Source organism: Panthera onca, chromosome A1 (genome assembly GCF_046562875.1).
Source record: "Panthera onca isolate mPanOnc1 chromosome A1, mPanOnc1 haplotype 2, whole genome shotgun sequence".
NCBI classification, from domain to species: domain Eukaryota; kingdom Metazoa; phylum Chordata; class Mammalia; order Carnivora; family Felidae; genus Panthera; species Panthera onca.
The window spans coordinates 43,934,929-43,952,930 of record NC_138339.1 but is presented as its reverse complement, the minus strand read 5'-3'; the positions used below and the strand labels follow the sequence as shown (position 1 = coordinate 43,952,930).

Here is an 18,002-nt window from a genome sequence, read left to right as displayed (position 1 = left end):
CAATGCAGGGCTCGATTCCACAAGCCTGGGATCATGACCTGAGCTGAAATCAAGAGCTGGGCGTTCAACTGAGTGAAACATCCAGATGCCCCTAAATATGAATGTTTTTTTGTGTGTGTGTCCCATCTCCCTGGATATAATCTTTATTAACAATTTGGTCTATAATCTTGTAAATTTTTCTTCTTCGTGTCTGACATTTTATCACTGTTCATTTTATTATATGAGAAAATCATACAAAAGACACTAATTCTGCAACACTTTTTTTTTCACGTAACACCAGGATCTCTTACGTATCAGTACCTGTATTTTTCCTTCTTTTTTAATGGCTGCATTTTATTCTATCATCTAGCTGTAACATCCTTGATCATATACTTTTACTCATATGCATGCGTCTCTATAGGAAAAACTCTTAAAAATGCCATTGCTGGGTCAAAGGATAATGCCTATTTTCAATGTTAATACAAAATTTCTAAATTACCCTTCAAAAAGTTGGCACCAACTTATTTACTCCCTTTTTTTAAAGTTTATTTATTTATTTAGAAAAAATTTTTAATGTTTATTTCTTTTTGAGAGACAGAGAGAGAACAAGCAGGGGAGGAGCAAAGAGTAAGGGAGACACAGAATCCGAAGTAGACTTCAGGCTCTGAGCTGTCAGCACAGAGCCCGACTCGGGGCTCAAACTCATGAACCATGAGATCATGCCCTGAGCTGAAGTCAGACACTTTACCAAATGAGCCAACCAGGCACCCCAAGTTTATTTATTTATTTTGGGAGAGAGAGAGAGAGAGAGAGAGAATGAATCCCAAGCAGGCTCCACACTGTAAGTACAGAGCCCGACCCAGGGCTCAAACTCACGAACCAAGAGATCATGACCCAAGCTGCAATCAAGAATTGGATGCTTAACTGACCGAACTTCCCTATTTATTCCTTTTAAAGCTTCATAGAAAATAAGTACAATTCACCAAACACTCACAAGCACCTTCTGCTTGTGAGATTCTGAGAGTGACACCTTGGGGGAGGTCCCAGGTGAATAAAGGTAGGTCACTGTCCTCAAAGAGCTTACAATCTGATGGGTGATTTATTTCCAGGGTGAAGGGCAGGGTGATGTGGTAGAAAGAGCATTAGACTGAGAGTCAGTTAAAAGAGACTCTGCTCTTCAGGCCCACTTGCTACACGATCTTGATCAAATCACGTTCTCTCTCTGGGCCTTCGTCCCTCCAGCTGACAAAACAGTGAGATTCCTTCCGCTCTGCCCCACGACAGCTGTGAGCATGGGCCTTGTCCTCTGGCACAAGTCCTTCCAGCTGAGCATGACCCATGAGAACTTAGGGTGCACCCCTCTTGTGCTCACTGTCGGACGCTCCACTTCTAGAACAGTGCTGGCCCATAGTAAGCAATCTGTGGAGCGAGCGAACTGAGGCATGAAGTGAGGTCTCTAGAATCATAAGGATGCTGGAAAGGGGAACAGCAATTTAGTCATCAGGTCCCTAACCTTTAAATGGGTATCTATACTATTTGAAACTTGAAGGAACCGGTTTAAGGACAACTGTCACGGGCTTATCTTAGCAGAGAACAGTTCTGAGAGGCTCTACAGCAAGGCTACGACTTGCATGCGTTTAACTCAGCAGCTCCCACACCACATCGACAGCAGGTCCCTTTTCCTGTGGAACGCTCCTGTTTCCACAGTATCGCCCGGGGACTGTTAGGTAAGGTGATTCCGAAAGCTACTGTGAGCTCTAAAAGATTTGGGGTTTGGTGCTCAACTGTCCCTAGGTATGATCCAGACTCTGGCACCCCTGGACCGAGAATCTGTGTCCTGCTACTGGCTGACGGTACTGGCAGTGGACAGAGGTTCCATACCTCTCTCTTCCGTAACCGAAGTCTACATTGAGGTTATGGATGTCAACGACAACCCACCCCGGATGTCCAGGCCGGTGTTCTACCCTTCCGTCCGGGAGGATGCCCCCCTGCACACCTCTGTGCTTCAGCTGGATGCCTGGGACCCGGACTCCAGCTCCAAAGGGAAGCTGACCTTCAACATCACCGGTGGGAACAATATGGGATTCTTTGTTCTTCACCCGCTCACAGGTAAGGACCTCAGGAATCTGGCTGAATAGGAGTCTCTACCATAGTGCTTTTCACAGTTTGGTCTTGGACCAGCATCCTCAGCATCACCTGCCCACGTGTTAGCAATTCAAATTCTCAGGCCCCACCTTACCACAGGCCGGGGCCCAGAAACCCATCTTTTATTTAACAAAATATCTGGGGGATTCTCAGGGGTGCTAAGTTTGGGAACCACTGCTGTGCGGAGTCTATCTCTCTGGGAAAACAAGAATATATTGGCTTTCTTTCCTTGGGGCCTAGGAAAGCCAAGCAGGATGCCTGGGTGGCCACGCTGGGAATATTTCAGATCTCTGAGTGCTCCCAAACTGACCCCTCCCCCGAGTCACAGCCACAGATCCAATCTCTTAACCCTAGTTCTAAACCGATCTCAAGCCTGCCCACAGAGCGGTGGCAGTGGAGATCCACTCCAGTAGAGTCAACCATCTCATAAACATCTATCCTTGGCCCAAGGCCATCTGGGGCAAGACGGTGGGTGGTTCATAGACCACAAAGGTGTTTTGTTTGGCTTGTGCAAGTCTTAAACAATGATTTTTCAAGTTGTTGCCAGTGTTTAAAAATTAGAAAATTCCACAAAACACTCCAGATTTCCGGTGGATCGTAAAGAACTAGGAGATCTGGCCACACTGAGCTCACATTTGCACAGGGCCTCAACGACCTGAAGCCAACAGCAGCTCTCCATGCAGAGCAGGTGCCTGTCCTCTGGTCCCCATGGGCCCCTCCTCCCTCTTGTGCTACCCTCAGCCTGCTTCTCGAACTGAGGCTACCTGCCTGGCTCCTGTCGCTGTTGGAATTTGAGAGCCAGCTCCCGCTGCTGTGGATATGTCTCCAAAGCCACATCTTTCTCTTAGAGGATGGACAGCGATATGATAGCAGAGAGGGCAGACGCTCTCTCCTCCGAACCCAAGATCCTATTCTCTGGCTCCAATAATTCATTCTTGGAAGGACAGAACCCTGGCGAGATTGGAGGAGGTGGAAAGGGAGAAACTAGCTCCCCATCCTTAAGACAGAAGGAAATGAGGAGGAGCAAGAGGCTGGAAGTCCTGGGACAGACGGTGGGTGGAGGACGCAAGTATCTATTTGCACAGGGACATTGGTTTGGAGCCTTTCCTGTTAACCTTTGATCTCAAGGAATGGATTAGTCCTTTAAGAAGGATCCTTTCACCCTGGAAAACAGGCCTAAGCTGGCTCTCACTGGGCCCATCCTGTCCCCCCCCCCCCCCCCCCCGCCCCGACCTTGCAGAAGAGAGAAGAGGTCTCTCACCTAAGGCATTGGCTTCCCAATGTCTTCCAAATCCCCATCCTGTTTACTGTCAACAGTTCCCTGACACAGGGTCTGGCAAAATGCCCCAGAGAGCAGAGATGTCCTTAGTCTTCCTGCAGTTGAGGAGAAGACATTTTAACCAGCACGAACATTTAAAAATAAAATAATAAGTCAGGAGTGGAGGCCCCAGCCCCCCTTTCTTATCACCACCATTACATCATCCCATTTCCCTGCCTGGATACTTTGAATGGTTCCCCCACATCCCTAAGATAAAGCCAGATCCTGCCATGTCTCCCACGCTGCGTCTGACATGGTCTCTGTGGACCTTTCGGGCTTCATCCTGCCTTTCTTCTCCTACCACTCTGGTTCCGACGACATGGCCTGTTTCAGTCGGTGCCCTCTCCTGACACATGGCCTTTGCATACACTGTTCTTTCTTCCAGAAGTTTCTTTTCCTTTCCTTTAGTCTGGCTAACTCCCACTCCTCTTTCAGATCTCAGCCCAGCCATTCTTTCTTTACAGTTTTTCCTGACACTATAATACATATCCCAGCTCAGTCTACTTTTTAAAAAAAACATTTTTTTAATGTTTATTTGTATTAGAGAGAGAGAGACAGTGCGTGAGCAGAGGAGGGACAGAGAAAGACAGAGACAGAATCTGAGGCAGGCTCCAGGCTCTGAGTTGTCAGCACAGGGCCTGACACGGGGCTCGAACTCATCAGCCATGAGATCATGACCTGAGCCGAAGTTGGATGCTCATCTGACTAAGCCAACCAGGTGCCACCCCCCAACTTAAAAAAAATAATTTAATGTTTATTTATTTTTGAGATAGAGAGCACCAGTAGGGGAGGGGCAGAGAGAGAGGCGGGATCGGAGGATCCAAAATCAGTTCTATGCTGACAGCGGAAAGCAATGTGCGGGGCTCAAAGTCACGAACCATGAGATCATGACCTGAGCTGAAGCTGGACGCTCAACTGACTGAGCCACCCAGGGGCCCTTACTCCTTTCTTTTTTTTTTTTTTTTTTAGTTTATTTATTTTTGAGACAGAGAGAGACAGAGCATGAACGGGGGAGGGTCAGAGAGAGAGGGAGACACAGAATCGGAAGCAGGCTCCAGGCTCTGAGCCATCAGCCCAGAGCCCGACGCGGGGCTCGAACTCACGGACCGCGAGATCGTGACCTGAGCCGAAGTCAGACGCTTAACCGACTGAGCCACCCAGGCGCCCCTCTACTTTCTTTTTTAAACACTTATCACAGAACATTATATTCATGTGTGTGATTATTCCATAAATTATCTATGTCCTCCACTAAACTTCAAAGGCTTTCTAGAAAAGGAACCTTGATTGTTTTTTCCTTCTTTAATATCTTCAGTGCCTAGCACACAGTAGGACTTCAATAAATAAGAGAGTCATTAATGAATGAATCTCTGCCAGCATCGACCACCTCTAGTGAAGCCCAAGCTTCATTCCTTTGTTCAACAAATGTTTAAAGGTGTCTGCCCTCATGAAGCACTTAAACTATGTGCTGTGTTGAGATGTGAAGATAATTAAACACAGTTTGGGGCCTTGAGGAATTCAACCCATCAAGAGCATGAAGATCTGGGTATAAAAAACTAGAGAGCCAGTGTGAACGAGCCCATTGTAAGATATGTGTAGATGCGGTGCCACAGCCACCCAGAGGAGAGGGAGAGTTGCTCAGTGTGGTGCAGTAGCAACAGCTTCATGGAGCAGGGGTGGCCATGCTGAGGTGAAGGGTGAGAGGGACTGACAGCAGTCTGCAAGGACACCTGGGCAAGGAGAGCGACTGGAGCAATAGCTAGCAGGGAGGAAGGGACAGCAAGTAGGGCAATTGTCTAAATGCAGATCCTATTCCTCCTACTTATTTTTTTAATTTAAAAAATGTTTATTTATTTATTTTTGAGAGAGAGAAAGAGAAAGAGAGAGAGAGAGAGAGAGAGAGAGAGAGAGAATCCCAAGTAGGCTCCACACTGTCAGCACAGAGACTGATGCAGGGCTTGATCTCATGAACCATGAGATCATGACCTGAGCCAAAATCAAGGGTCAGGCAGATGTTTAACCCCCTGGGCCACCAAGATGCCCCAACTTCCCTCACTTATTAACTGCAAGAGGTAGGTAAATTTACTCAGCTGCTTTATGCCTGACTTTTCCCACCAGTAAAATGGACATGATGATAGCTACCTCCTGTGTAATCGTAAAGATTAAGTGAGTTAATCAATATAGATCTATACAGAGCTGGACACAGAGGAGTGTTGGCTGTTGGGACCCTGAAGGAGAGGGAGCTGCAAAGGTGGTTGGAGTAAGATCTAGACTGTGGTAGGGCAGGGTGAATGGAGTAGAAGGATCTGGAATCCATTAGAGGTGGAATCAACAGGTGTTGGAGAATCACTGGATGAGGGAAAGGAAAGTCAAAGATGGGCCTGAGATGGGTGATGGGAAACATTTGTTTGGGGAGGAGAAATGACGAGGGTCCACCTCATGCCAGGAAGGATCCTCACACAGGACCCATGGGGGCGGCTTTGCCACGTCCCCATTCTACACGGCACTCCCTGGGAATCCTGACGCTGACCTCAGACAGAGGGATGAGGCTGACAACAGAGGCAATGATCCAGGAAGCCATAGGCAGGAATTCCAGGGACACTGGCCCTTTGAAGGTCTGGGGATGCGGTGGTGAGACAAGGGAGAGAGAGAGAAGAAAAACCAGAGACAGACAATGTCGGATATTCAGAGAGGTAAATAAGGGGAGGGAAGAGAGGAAGAGAGGGGTAAGGAAGAGAGAAGGAGGACGATGAGGGATAAATGACAGAGAGAGAGAGAGAGAGAGAGAGAGAGAGAGAGAGAGAGAGAAGAGAAAGGGACAAGAGGGGACGGAGAGAGAGAAGCAGGAGGAAAACCAGGACTGAGCCAGAAGGAAGGTTTACTAGCTGAGGCCCTTTCGTCCCTGCACTCCTCCTGGGGGACCCGGGATCCTGGGCCCTTCCCCGTCAGGCCCCTCAGCTTGGGGATGAGCTGAGTGAGGTGACCTGGGACAATATTCACACTGGCCCAGAGAAGTGTGTCTTTCTTCCCTGACTGGAAGGGCCTTTAGCTGTGGGGCTTTCCAGGAACCTTCTCTGCTCCACCCTCACCCCCCATGCCTGCCCTCAGTCAGGGAAGAAAAAGTCAGGGTGACTTGGTTCTACCTCACAAGGCAGTAACACTTCTCTAACAGAGGCCACCCCTCACACATGCTCCCATTTCCAGCACCGGGAGTCTCCACCCAGTACCAGATCCCCTCTCGCCTCACTGAGCCCCCTTCCTCACACTCCATTCCATGACTCCATCATTTAATTGCCTAAACAAGATTAAAAAAAACTTGCTGAAAGTTTCAGATGACCCACTGACCCCTGCCTGCTCTGCTTTCATTCAAGAGACCTTTCCTACCCAGTGCTGATGCATCACCTCTAGCATCACCTCCATCTTGACTTTCCTGATGGTGGTAGACAGCTGGCACCTTCTCTCCTCTCTGGCCTCAGATGCCTGCAGTTTGCAGCCATAGTGCCACAGGAAATCAAAACTAGACTCACAGATACCCAGATCCACCTTCCTCAACTTACAGGCAAGCTGAGAGGAGCCAGGGGACACAAGCTGCCTCCCCGCCCCCAAGCCCCCAATAATACATTGCACACAGATCCCTCCCCCCCCCTTTTCTTTACTATTTCTTTTTTTAAAGTTTATTTATTTATTTTGAGAGAGAGACATAGAGAGCGAGTGGGGCAGGGGCAGAGAGAGAGAGAGACAGAATCCCAAGCAGGCTCTGCACTGTCAGCAAAGAGCCCAATGTGGGGTTCGAACTCACAAACCATGAGATCATGACCTGAGCCAAAATCAAGAGTCAGATGCTTAACCAATTGAGCCACCCAGGAGCCCCCACAGCATCCTTTCTAATGGTGAAAGCTGGACGTAGGTGGGAACACCCGCGGATCCCATGGTCTCTGCTGTACTCTCCTTCCTCACTTCCCCTTCTCCTCCTTCAGGGCCCCATTTCCCCTTAATGCCTTTGCTCTCCAAAGACCAGAAAAATTCTGCCCTAGGATTTAAATGTATCCATGAACACACTCTCAATAAAGTGGCCCTGGGAGCCCTTCGCTCAGGTGTGCCTCCTTCCGCCTCTCCCCCAGGTCTCCTATCCACAGCCCGGCAGCTGGACAGAGAGAACAAGGATGAACACATCCTAGAGGTGAGTAATGGTGGTGAACTCATTCACTGGATTCAAAAACCTCCTGAAGGAGGCCAAGCAGAAGCTGAGCCAGGCCTTGGGGCCACACGCGCATCTCTAAGTAATGTGACTGAGGCTCAGGGCGGAGGAGTTTCCTAAGCTGAGTCTTGCTGTGGTTGGTGGTGAAGACTCTCAGGGTCTTTCCTGGCTCTCCAGCACTGGGAAGGGAAGGAATCTGAAACCATGTCTGGGCTGGGCAGGAAACGCTGATTGATTAGTAATGTCTGTGGTGAGTGCAGGAATAGGGAGTGGTACACACATGCTGTGTACTTGTTGAGTCTGGTTTCCAGCCCATCCCTATACCCAAGGTCAAGCACCAGGTCAGTACAGACCCAGATGAAAGCCCAGACCTTTGTTCTCTAGATCCGTGGGCTCTAGGATGTTTGTAAAATCACGTAAACATCCCTGGTGCCCGTTCCAACAAGAGGAATCAGTCTTGACCCAGAATGGAGTAAATCAGAAGGAATCTACTTATGCCCCCTCTGGAGCTATCCATAACTGATGAACGGGCATCTCTTCCAGTCTTAAAGACATCAGGTGGGAGGGAAACACATTCCTTCAGCAGAATTGAAATAAACTGACCTTCTATGCTCTCAGGCTCTGCACCTCCCCTTTGAAAGAGACAGGTATTATTAGTAAGCAGTTGCTAAACGGCCTTCTAGGGACCAAGCATTCTCCCTAGCTCAGCAGAGGTATTTCTCTTCAAACACCAAAATATTTTAAAAATTCAGAACCACTTAGAGTGGAAATGTCCTATCTTGTATGAGGCCCTCGGGGCCCTTGATGCATGGGACGATTTGCCCCTACATGAAATAGCCCTTGATTCTGAAGTTGTTTTAGTAGTTAGTGCCTTTTCCCTTGCCCTGGATTTTATTTCATGCATCGGTCGGCATGTCTGACTCAAAAGGTACCACCCACTCCTTCATAAACATCTTCCCATTTGTTTTTTTTCTAACCTCCAGTAGCTTAAGGAAACCAGAGAACAAAGCTTATGAGAATTACAAGCAAATAAAAAGTAAATGGTCTCCGAGAAATGGCCCATGGGCCTCCTGAGTAAAGAACATGAGCTTTTCTCTAGAGCCTCTGTGGCTTTGTTTTCTTCCAATTCTTTCCGGCTTCTCTGTTCTTGCTGGCTTTCCCATGGGCGAGGTCACCAGAGAGCTGGGTTCCAAGTAGGTGAAGTTATGATAATGAAAATCACAAGTATATACCAAAACACAGCCTGGCTAATGTTTCCAGGCTGTGCAAGGCAGGGATAGCAGAAGGGTTGCAGTGGGTGGTGATGCATATTCACTGCTTTGCACTTGGCAATTCATACTCCATTCTGTACCCAGGTGACTGTGCTGGACAACGGGGAGCCCTCCTTAAAGTCCACCTCCAGGGTGGTGGTCCGCATCTTAGATGTCAACGACAACCCCCCCGTGTTCTCCCACAAACTCTTCAATGTCCGCCTTCCAGAGAGGCTGAGCCTGGCAACCCCTGGGCCTGTGTACAGGCTGGTGGCTTCAGACCCTGATGAGGGTCTCAATGGCAGGGTCACCTACAGTATCGAGGAGAGTGATGAGGGGAGCTTCAGCATCGACCCAGCCACAGGCATGGTATCATCCAGCAATACCTTCACAGCCGGAGAGTACAACATCCTAACAGTGAGTGGTGTGTGTGTGTGTGTGTGGCGGGGGGGGGGGGGGGGGGGGGTGGAGGCCGCAGAGGGGGGAGTGTCATAACCGGTTAGGGATTTTCTTTGAGGATACAAGAGAAGGGAGACAGCCCTCAGGCATGGTGGAGGTGGTATTCCCTTCCCTGGCTTTCTCCCAGAGAAATGGGAGCCCCAGCGTCAGCCAAAGGATCAGAATTCTGGGCCTTTCTTTTTGAAGGCAATAGGGTCCTTGCCTGGGAAACCTGATCTGTTCTTAGAGATAAGGATTTTGGTGAGAGTAGCACAGGCTTTGGAATCAAAGTAAGCCTAGGTTCCAATTCTAGCTCTGCCACTTTACACCTGCCCAAAGCCAAGCCACTTAACCTCTCTGAGCCTTTGTTTTAGCATCTATAAAATGCGGATAAGAACGGTTTCCTTGTAGGGAGCCAATATAGCAAGCGGTTGGGATATGGACTCTCCTGTCCGACAGCCTGACTCCAAACCCCAGCAACCTCATTGCTGGTGAGGCAGACGATCCTGGGCAGCCGAGTTCCCCTTGCTGAGCCCATTTGCTCCTGCAAAGGGAGATATAACGGGACCTCTCTCAGGGCTGTCATGAGGATTAAATCAGATATTGCACTCAGAGCAGGGCCTGATCCTAGTGAGAGCTCCGTAAAGTCTCGTCTAATTTATGGTTTTGGTTGTTAAGAAGGGTCTGTGTGTGCCAAGCCCAGCTCTAGAACCAGCACACAGTAAGCCTTCCGTTAAGAGTGGCTTTGATTATTTTTTCACTACGCGTGAAGTTCTCGAGCAGGTCACCTGTTTCGTGCCCACTGCACCTGCAACAACCAGCGTGGTGCCTGTTGACATCAGGGCTTCCTGCTGTGTGTGTGGAATGAATGGACGAGTGGACGGGAGGCCGGGTCCAGCAGTCACAGGATGCTCTGCCTCTCGCCTGGCCACCTGGGTCTTCTTATTTCTTGCCCAGCCCTGCAGACAAGGCCTCAATTTCAGTTTTGGCTTCTTTTCAGATCAAAGCAACAGACAGTGGACAGCCACCACTCTCAGCCAGTGTCCGGCTGCACATCGAGTGGATCCCCCAGCCCCGGCCCTCCTCCATACCACTGGCCTTTGACGAGGCCCACTACAGCTTTACAGTCATGGAGACAGACCCCGTGAACCACATGGTGGGGGTCATCAGTGTGGAGGGCCGACCCGGTCTCTTCTGGTTCAACATCTCCGGTGAGGACCCTAGGAGGGTCAGCCCCTTCCATCCTTATAGCCCAGGCCTGGTCTTCACAGCACAGTCCTTCTGAGTGCGCTCACTCAGGTCACGCTCCCTGGAAGCCCCTCCTTTGGCCGTGAGTGGTGACTGTCTCTGCCCTTGTTCTCTGGGGCAGCTGGTGAGGAGAAGCACCACTCCTGCCAATCTTTCCTTCCGTACCAGCTGTGATCTCAGGTCGAGCCTCCATGGCCTCACTGGTACCCCAGCCAGAGTGGGACAGTCCCCCAGTTACACCAAGTGTCTAGGAGATTCAGAGGAGAAAGCACAAGTTTTGTGTTTCCTCTTCTGCCTCAGTGTGAGATCCCTGCAGAGCTGATATCGTCGACCATGGCTTGAGGACCGCTGTCCCTGGGGCCATGCTTCATGTTCCAATCCCAGGTTCTGTCCTCATGATCAGGGGAAAGGATCCATTCTCTTTGTAGGAGACACTTGGGTCCAAGCTTCATGGTCTTCTCTGAAATTTCTTTTGTCTCTAAACCAAGATTTTGTTAAAATATCCGGGGGGAGGGGAGCATAGACCCCCCTGAGAATCTGATGAATCCTTTGGGAACCTAATGAACGCTTAGGCTCTCTTCCCAGAAAGGTGTGCACATGTGCATGTGCGTGCACACACACACACACACACACACACACACACACACGAGAATACAAATATAGGGATTTATAGATCCCTTGAAATGCAGCCAGGGATTCCAGGTTAAGAATATCTAAGAGTTTCAGTACCACATGAACTTTGGGGTCCAATTAGAGAGATTCTCAGACTAGTTCAGAGATTGGATGTACACCTGTCCCAAGATTTTTGACTTCCTGGATTGACTTTCAATTCTGACTAACTGTTCCTCTTGTTTGGCTTTTCTTTTTCCTTTGGCACAAATTAACACATGTAGTCTGTAGAACATTTAGAGGAGACAAATAAATGCAGAGAAGATGATAACATCACCAAAACCCCCACTAATCAGAAGATAATCCACTGTTAAAATGTTGCTGTCTTTCCTTTTAGCGGTTTTTCTTTACACACACACACACACATACACACACACACACACACACACTTTTAGGGTTATATTAAAATGTTGTTTTATAACCTTTTAAAATATAACATGAACATATTTCCATGCCACGAAACAGATTTCTGTTGAGTAAACAATTAAATAGCTGCATGCTAATTCTACATTTTAGATTTTTACAGTTTATTGCATCAATTTCCTCTTGCACAGAGTTATTTTCTTTTTTTTTTTAATTTTTTGATGTTTATTTATTTTTGAGAGAGAGAGAGAGACAGAGCTTGAGCAGGGGAGGGGCAGAGAGCAAGAGGGAGACACAGAATCTGAAGCAGGCTCCAGGCTCTGAGCTGTCAGCACAGAGCCCGACCCGGGGCTCTAACCTGTGAACCGTGAGATCATGACCTGAGCCGAAGTCGGGTGCTTAACCGACTGAGCCACCCGGGCGCCCTGAACAGAGTTATTTTCATTTTTCTCCTGCACATAGGCACCTTTAGGCTATGCAAACTGTCCTATAGGCCATGGGGTAGAGCTCATCCTGGTAGCAGAACACGTTCTATGGCAAACGTCGGTCTTCCTCCGCCACTCTTCAGGCCTTATAAGTTTGCCTTTTTCTGTATCATCGCTCAGATCTTGTAGTAATTTGACAAGAACTTGACAGGATCTACGACCCCTTCCTCTAAACGTGCCAGACAGACCCCGTTGCTCTCCTACTGTCTCCATCACTGAGGCTGTGTGTGCTCCTCCCCCTCCCCACCCCCACTCCAGGTGGTGACCAGGACATGGACTTTGACATTGAGAAGACCACAGGAAGCATTGTCATCGCTAAGCCTCTCGACACAAGGAGGAGGTCGAGCTATAATTTGACCGTGGAGGTGACCGATGGGTCCCACACCATTGCCACTCAGGTTAGAGGCTTGACTGGGGACCCCCTGAGCTGAGAGGGGACGGGAGGCTTCCTTCATTGGGAAGAAGCTACACAAGGCTTTCAGTGGATGTGGTGTACTTTAGAAGATGCTGAATTTGGAATTAAGGTTCTGCCTTCCAGTCTTATCTGATAGATTTTCTACTTCTGTGCTCTTGGGAGAATTCTTGTTCCCACTGTGTAATGAAGGGTTTTGTCTCAATGAACAGTTTTCCATTAAGGATAGAGTTCCATAGAGGCTGCCAGGAGTATGAGGCATGCTGGTCAGTGGGGGCTCTAGATTTCTACGGTGGTTGCAGCCAGAGATTTACCTGCTTCATATATTGGAATTTCATTAAAAAATTCACTTGAAGAAAAGGTCCTTTTAACCAAAATTTTGTTTTTGAAAACCACTGGACTGCACGTTATTTCAAAGCCTTGTGATTTTGAAATCATATCTTTCATTCAACAAATATTTATTGAGTGACTGCTGCGTGCCAGGCACTGTTCTAGGCATCGATGGTATGGCGAAGAACCAGACAGACAAGGTCACTGACCCCCTAGAGCTTACAGGCTACCTTTCCCTCTCATTCTCCCTAGGTCTATATCTTCATGATTGCCAATGTCAACCACCATCGGCCCCAGTTCCTGGAGGCTCATTATGAGGTCAGAGTTCCCCAGGACACACTGCCTGGGGTGGAGCTCCTCCGAGTTCAGGCCACGGATCCAGACAAGGGCAAAGGCCTCATCTACACCATACATGGCAGCCAAGACCCAGCAAGTGCCAGCCTCTTCCAGCTGGACCCAAGCAGTGGTGTCCTGGTAACCGTGGGGAAGTTGGACCTTGGCTTGGGCCCCTCCCAGCACACGCTGACAGTTATGGTGAGTAAGCCGAAAAACCAGGGAAAGATGCACTTGCATGTGGATATGTGGGGGTGGGCGCCCTTGGAGGCACGCCGAAGGTCCCCTCTTCCCTGATTAGCCAGGTACGCTGATGCTCATGACGATGCATGACATGAGATGTGACACTTCCCAGCCTGCCAGAGGCACCTTCCATAAGGGGTGCCTGAGAGTAAAGAAAGAGATTACAGAGCTGCCAAGGAAACTCCTACAACCTGGGCTTTCTCTGGGCTCAGTCCACACACCCCCCAACAGCTCTCTCCCTGCTCCATGACCGCATGGCCACAATGCAGACTGACACAGTGTCGGAGCTGGGGAGGACCCAGAGACCCTCCCGCCTAGAGCAAGCACTAGGGTGAGCAAGAGAGGCATTGGCAGGGCACAAAAAACTAAGAAGGACTCACTTTCAGGGTTCTGTGCCCACACCTTATGACCCTGAGAGTGAGCCTCCTTAAATCTACACCCTGTGTGCCTCAAGTGCCACACTCTAGTCCCAGCCCGGAACCTACCCATTTCTCTCCTCTTACACCACAGGCCCACAGGGGCTTACTCACCATCATACAGTTCTTTATGATGGAACCAGAATCAAATCCAGCCTTCCTGACTCAAGGAGCAGGATTTTATATGTTAGGTTATCATCCTCTGGGCACATTAATATATATTAAAGGCTCTGCAAAGTCCTGCAGCAAAGAAAACTTTAACATCATTTAATTCAGCGCCCCCTAAATTTAGTTGACCATAGAATTTTTTCCCCTGAGTAACATGTTAACATCTTGAGGAAATATCCTCTGAGACCTCAGTTGGAAAATACGGTTTCTGTACTTCTTTCTGTCTTTCTCCTAAAATGGGATAGTCCATGAATACAGCTAAGCCTAATAATCACTAATTTATAAGTTAACTTAAAAAGAAAAAAGAGCAGGGGCGCCTGGTGGCTCAGTCAGTTAAGCGTCCGACTTCAGCTCAGGTCATCGGAATGGGAGGCGGCAGGGTTACATGAAGGTCAATGAAATAGAATGCCAGTGAAAGATACACCCAACTGTAACTCTGTGTTGCTTTAAATTTTGCTCTCTTTTATGCTCTTTTTTCTTCAAAAAAATTGTTTTAATGCTTATTTTTATTTTTGAGAGAGAGAGACAGACACAGAGAGACAGAGTGTGAGTGGGGGAGGGGCAGAGAGAGAGAGAGACACAGAATCGGAAGCAGGCTCCAGGCTTGGAGCAGTCAGCACAGAGCCTGACACGGGGCTTGAACGTCCGACTTCAGCTCAGGTCATGATTTCATAGTTGGTGGGTTCAAGCCCCGTGTCAGGCTCTGTGCTGACTGCTCCAAGCCTGGAGCCTGCTTCCGATTCTGTGTCTCTCTCTCTCTCTGCCCCTCCCCCACTCACACTCTGTCTCTCTGTGTCTGTCTCTCTCTCTCAAAAATAAAAATAAGCATTAAAACAATTTTTTTGAAGAAAAAAGAGCATAAAAGAGAGCAAAATTTAAAGCAACACAGAGTTACAGTTGGGTGTATCTTTCACTGGCATTCTATTTCATTGACCTTCATGTAACCCTGCCGCCTCCCATTCCGTTTGCTGCTCACGGCATTCTCCCCTTGGGCCCGTAGGTCCGAGACCAGGAGATGCCCATCAAGAGGAACTTTGTGTGGGTGTCTATTCACGTGGAGGCTGGAAACCTCCACCCACCCCACTTCACCCAGCTCTACTATGAGGCAAGTGTTCCTGACACCACGGCCCCTGGCACAGAGCTGCTCCAGGTCCGAGCCATGGATGGTGACCGGGGAGCCAATGCCGAGGTCCGCTACTCCTTCCTGAAAGGTGAGAGGCTGGCCATGAGTCCAGAGCATGAGGGAAGAGTCTTTGGCAATAAGAAAAACCACCAGAGGCATGAATTTGCAAGTGAATCAGACACCAGGCTCTCTAAGCTTTGGCAAATACCATTTCCAGAGCATTCTCTGGGATTATAATAACCTAAATTAATCCACTTCCAAAGATGGTAAGAATAATAACGAAGGGCCTACTTAAGTTACGGGAGAATTTATAGACATATTATATAAATTCAGCAACAATGTATATATAAAGGATGCTTATGGAGTCCGTGTAACATCTTTGTAATATCTTTGTGCCTTTACAATAGAGTGACCTATAAATACTTTGTAATACGTATGGTAGGAGTTACATTTAGGAGTAACATTTTCTGTTAAGGCCGTATCATTGTTTCATATTTATTATATGGTTTTCTTCCTCTCAAAATTGGGAATGATGTCCCCTGTACCAGAAAGTCTTTGTAAAGAGAAAAAGAGAAAATGTGCATTAATACATATTGTAAACTGTCACATATTATACAAATGCCAGGGGTTATTGCTATCATTGATACATGTTAATTATAAATAATTAAAGAAACAAAAATGATAATTCTAGTATCCAAATATGATCATTAATGATCATTTTTAATGTTTGATAATTCTTAATGATCTTTAATAAAAGTAAAACTCAGCAAGCTGGATGTTGCAAAGGGACTCATAGAACATAATGTTCATTTACTGCCTATATACTTTCCAGAAATCAGAGCTTTTACATTTTTTTTTTAAGAAACAGAAACTCTTATACCTTGCCAGGTGGCAGAAGTCTATATATACATCACTGAAGAATGATAATACAAATTCTAACCCGTTAATTGCTTACTTGTTGTGATTTATGAAGCATAATCACATCTTTTATCTCATTTTATCTCTTTCACAACCCCATTGATGGAGGTACTAATTTTATTTTATAGATAAATTAAGACTTGTTCTAAAATATCCTTCTGATTATAGAAGTCACACATGCTCATTTTTTAAAACATGGGAGAAGCAGGAATAAAGAAGAAAATAGTACTCAGCCATAGTTTTCACCAGACAAAATAATTTTGTGTATTTCCCTCTTATCTTTTCCTATGCATATTTTTGCAGTAGTAAGATTGGGTGTGGGGAGGGGGGTACCTTGGATGGCTCAGTCAGATAAGTGTCTGACTTTTGATTTTGGCTCAGGTCATGATCTTATGGTTTGTAAGTTCGAGTCCCATCTCTGCCTCTTTGCTGACAGTGCGGACCTGCTTGGGATTCTCTGTCTTCCTATCTCTCCCCCTTCCCTGCGTGTGTGCATGCATGTGGACTCTCTCTCTCTTTCTCAAAAATAAACATTTAAAAGCAAAGATTGAAGTGAATATACAATTTTGTGCCCCAGTTTTTTCTCTCAGCAGCATAACATAAAAAAGTATAATTATGCCCAGGTAGTTTACTTGGCTACTTTTAATAGAACTACTTTTCAACTGCAGTCTACTTATCAAAACTTTTTCAACTGCAGTCTACTTATCAAAACTGTTTTTGATGAAACAGGGTCTGTATCACAGGGCAAATTGGGAAATCACCTCACTAGTCAGCTGGAGAATAGCTTCCATGAGTGGGAGAATCAGATGGAATGTTTTGTGATGAAGCCTGGCTATTTGGTTACTATTGAAATAATAAAATATGCACTTGTGTGATAAACAGAAGAAGAATAGTAAAGTATAGGTCTTCCCTGAGTGAAGACCTATACCCCTGGAGGTGAGCAAAATTATTCAGGTGTTACTCAGTGATGGCATTAAATAAGCAATCTTCTCATCACAAGAAAAAAATTGTGACTGTGTGAGATGATAGATGTTAGCTAAACTTATTTTGGCAATCCTTTTGCAATATAAAGGTACATCAAATCATTATGTTGTATACCTTAAATCAGTACAACATAATATGTCAATTACATCTCAATAAAACTAGGGAGAGGGAAGTATCCATTATGCAAGTTGAAATTCTGGAGATCTGCTATGTGACATTGTGCTTTTAGTTAACAATACAGTGCTATATACCCTTAAACATTTGCTAAGAGGTAGAGCTCATGTTATCTGTTCTTACCATAAATGAAAGAAAGAAAGAAAGAAAGAAAGAAAGAGCAAGCAGGAGGGAGGGAGGAAGGGGTTGTTGTCTAAATAAAGTCAGATTTTAAAAACTGCAATAACTTTGAGACACTATTTTGGGGGGAAATATAATTAATTATATTTTCAACATTATTTTTTGGGAATCATATAATGTTGTATAACCAGAACTTTCCTCAAAACTTAAATTTGAAATGTTATTATGCATTTATCAAAATAAATATTAAATTTTATTGTTTTTTACAATTTTTTAATGTTTATTTTTGAGAGGAAGAGAGACAGAGCACAAGTGGGGGAGGTGCAGAGAGAGAGGGAGACACAGGATCTGAAGCAGGCTCCAGGCTCTGAGCTGTCAGCACAGAGCCCAAAGCGGGGCTCAAACTCATGAACCGTGAGATCATGAGCTGAGCCGAAGTCAGATGCTTAATTGAGCCACCCAGAAGCCCCTACATATTAAATTTTAAAAGGCCTATAAAAGATAGGCAATCAGATATGGAGAAAATACGTCCCCTTGATGTTCACGGGGGGCTTCCTGGTTAGTCAAAGACAAAGGCTTCACTGGGTACTCGAATCTCTCATTCTTCTCTAACACTTGCTACTCTTAGTTTTACAAAAGAAAGAGGATAGATCTCAGGCTCACATCCTTTAGCAAGCAATAGGTTTTATCC

General features: G+C 46.7%; 2 protein-coding genes across 2 annotated transcripts in view; one reads left to right on the top strand and one right to left on the bottom strand.

Moving 5' to 3' along the window:
• SLC36A1 (solute carrier family 36 member 1) overlaps positions 1 to 18,002 on the bottom strand; it is a 182,333-nt gene that overhangs the window by 48,026 nt on the left and 116,305 nt on the right. The window lies entirely within an intron of this gene.
• Positions 1 to 18,002, top strand: part of FAT2 (FAT atypical cadherin 2) — a 62,619-nt gene that overhangs the window by 3,734 nt on the left and 40,883 nt on the right. Inside the window, exons 2-8 of the mRNA XM_078446063.2 lie at positions 1,774 to 2,088; positions 7,561 to 7,619; positions 8,993 to 9,304; positions 10,326 to 10,536; positions 12,349 to 12,488; positions 13,085 to 13,366; positions 14,993 to 15,203. Coding sequence (XP_078302189.2) covers positions 1,774 to 2,088; positions 7,561 to 7,619; positions 8,993 to 9,304; positions 10,326 to 10,536; positions 12,349 to 12,488; positions 13,085 to 13,366; positions 14,993 to 15,203 — 1,530 coding nt within the window. The remainder of the gene's footprint in view (positions 1 to 1,773; positions 2,089 to 7,560; positions 7,620 to 8,992; positions 9,305 to 10,325; positions 10,537 to 12,348; positions 12,489 to 13,084; positions 13,367 to 14,992; positions 15,204 to 18,002) is intronic.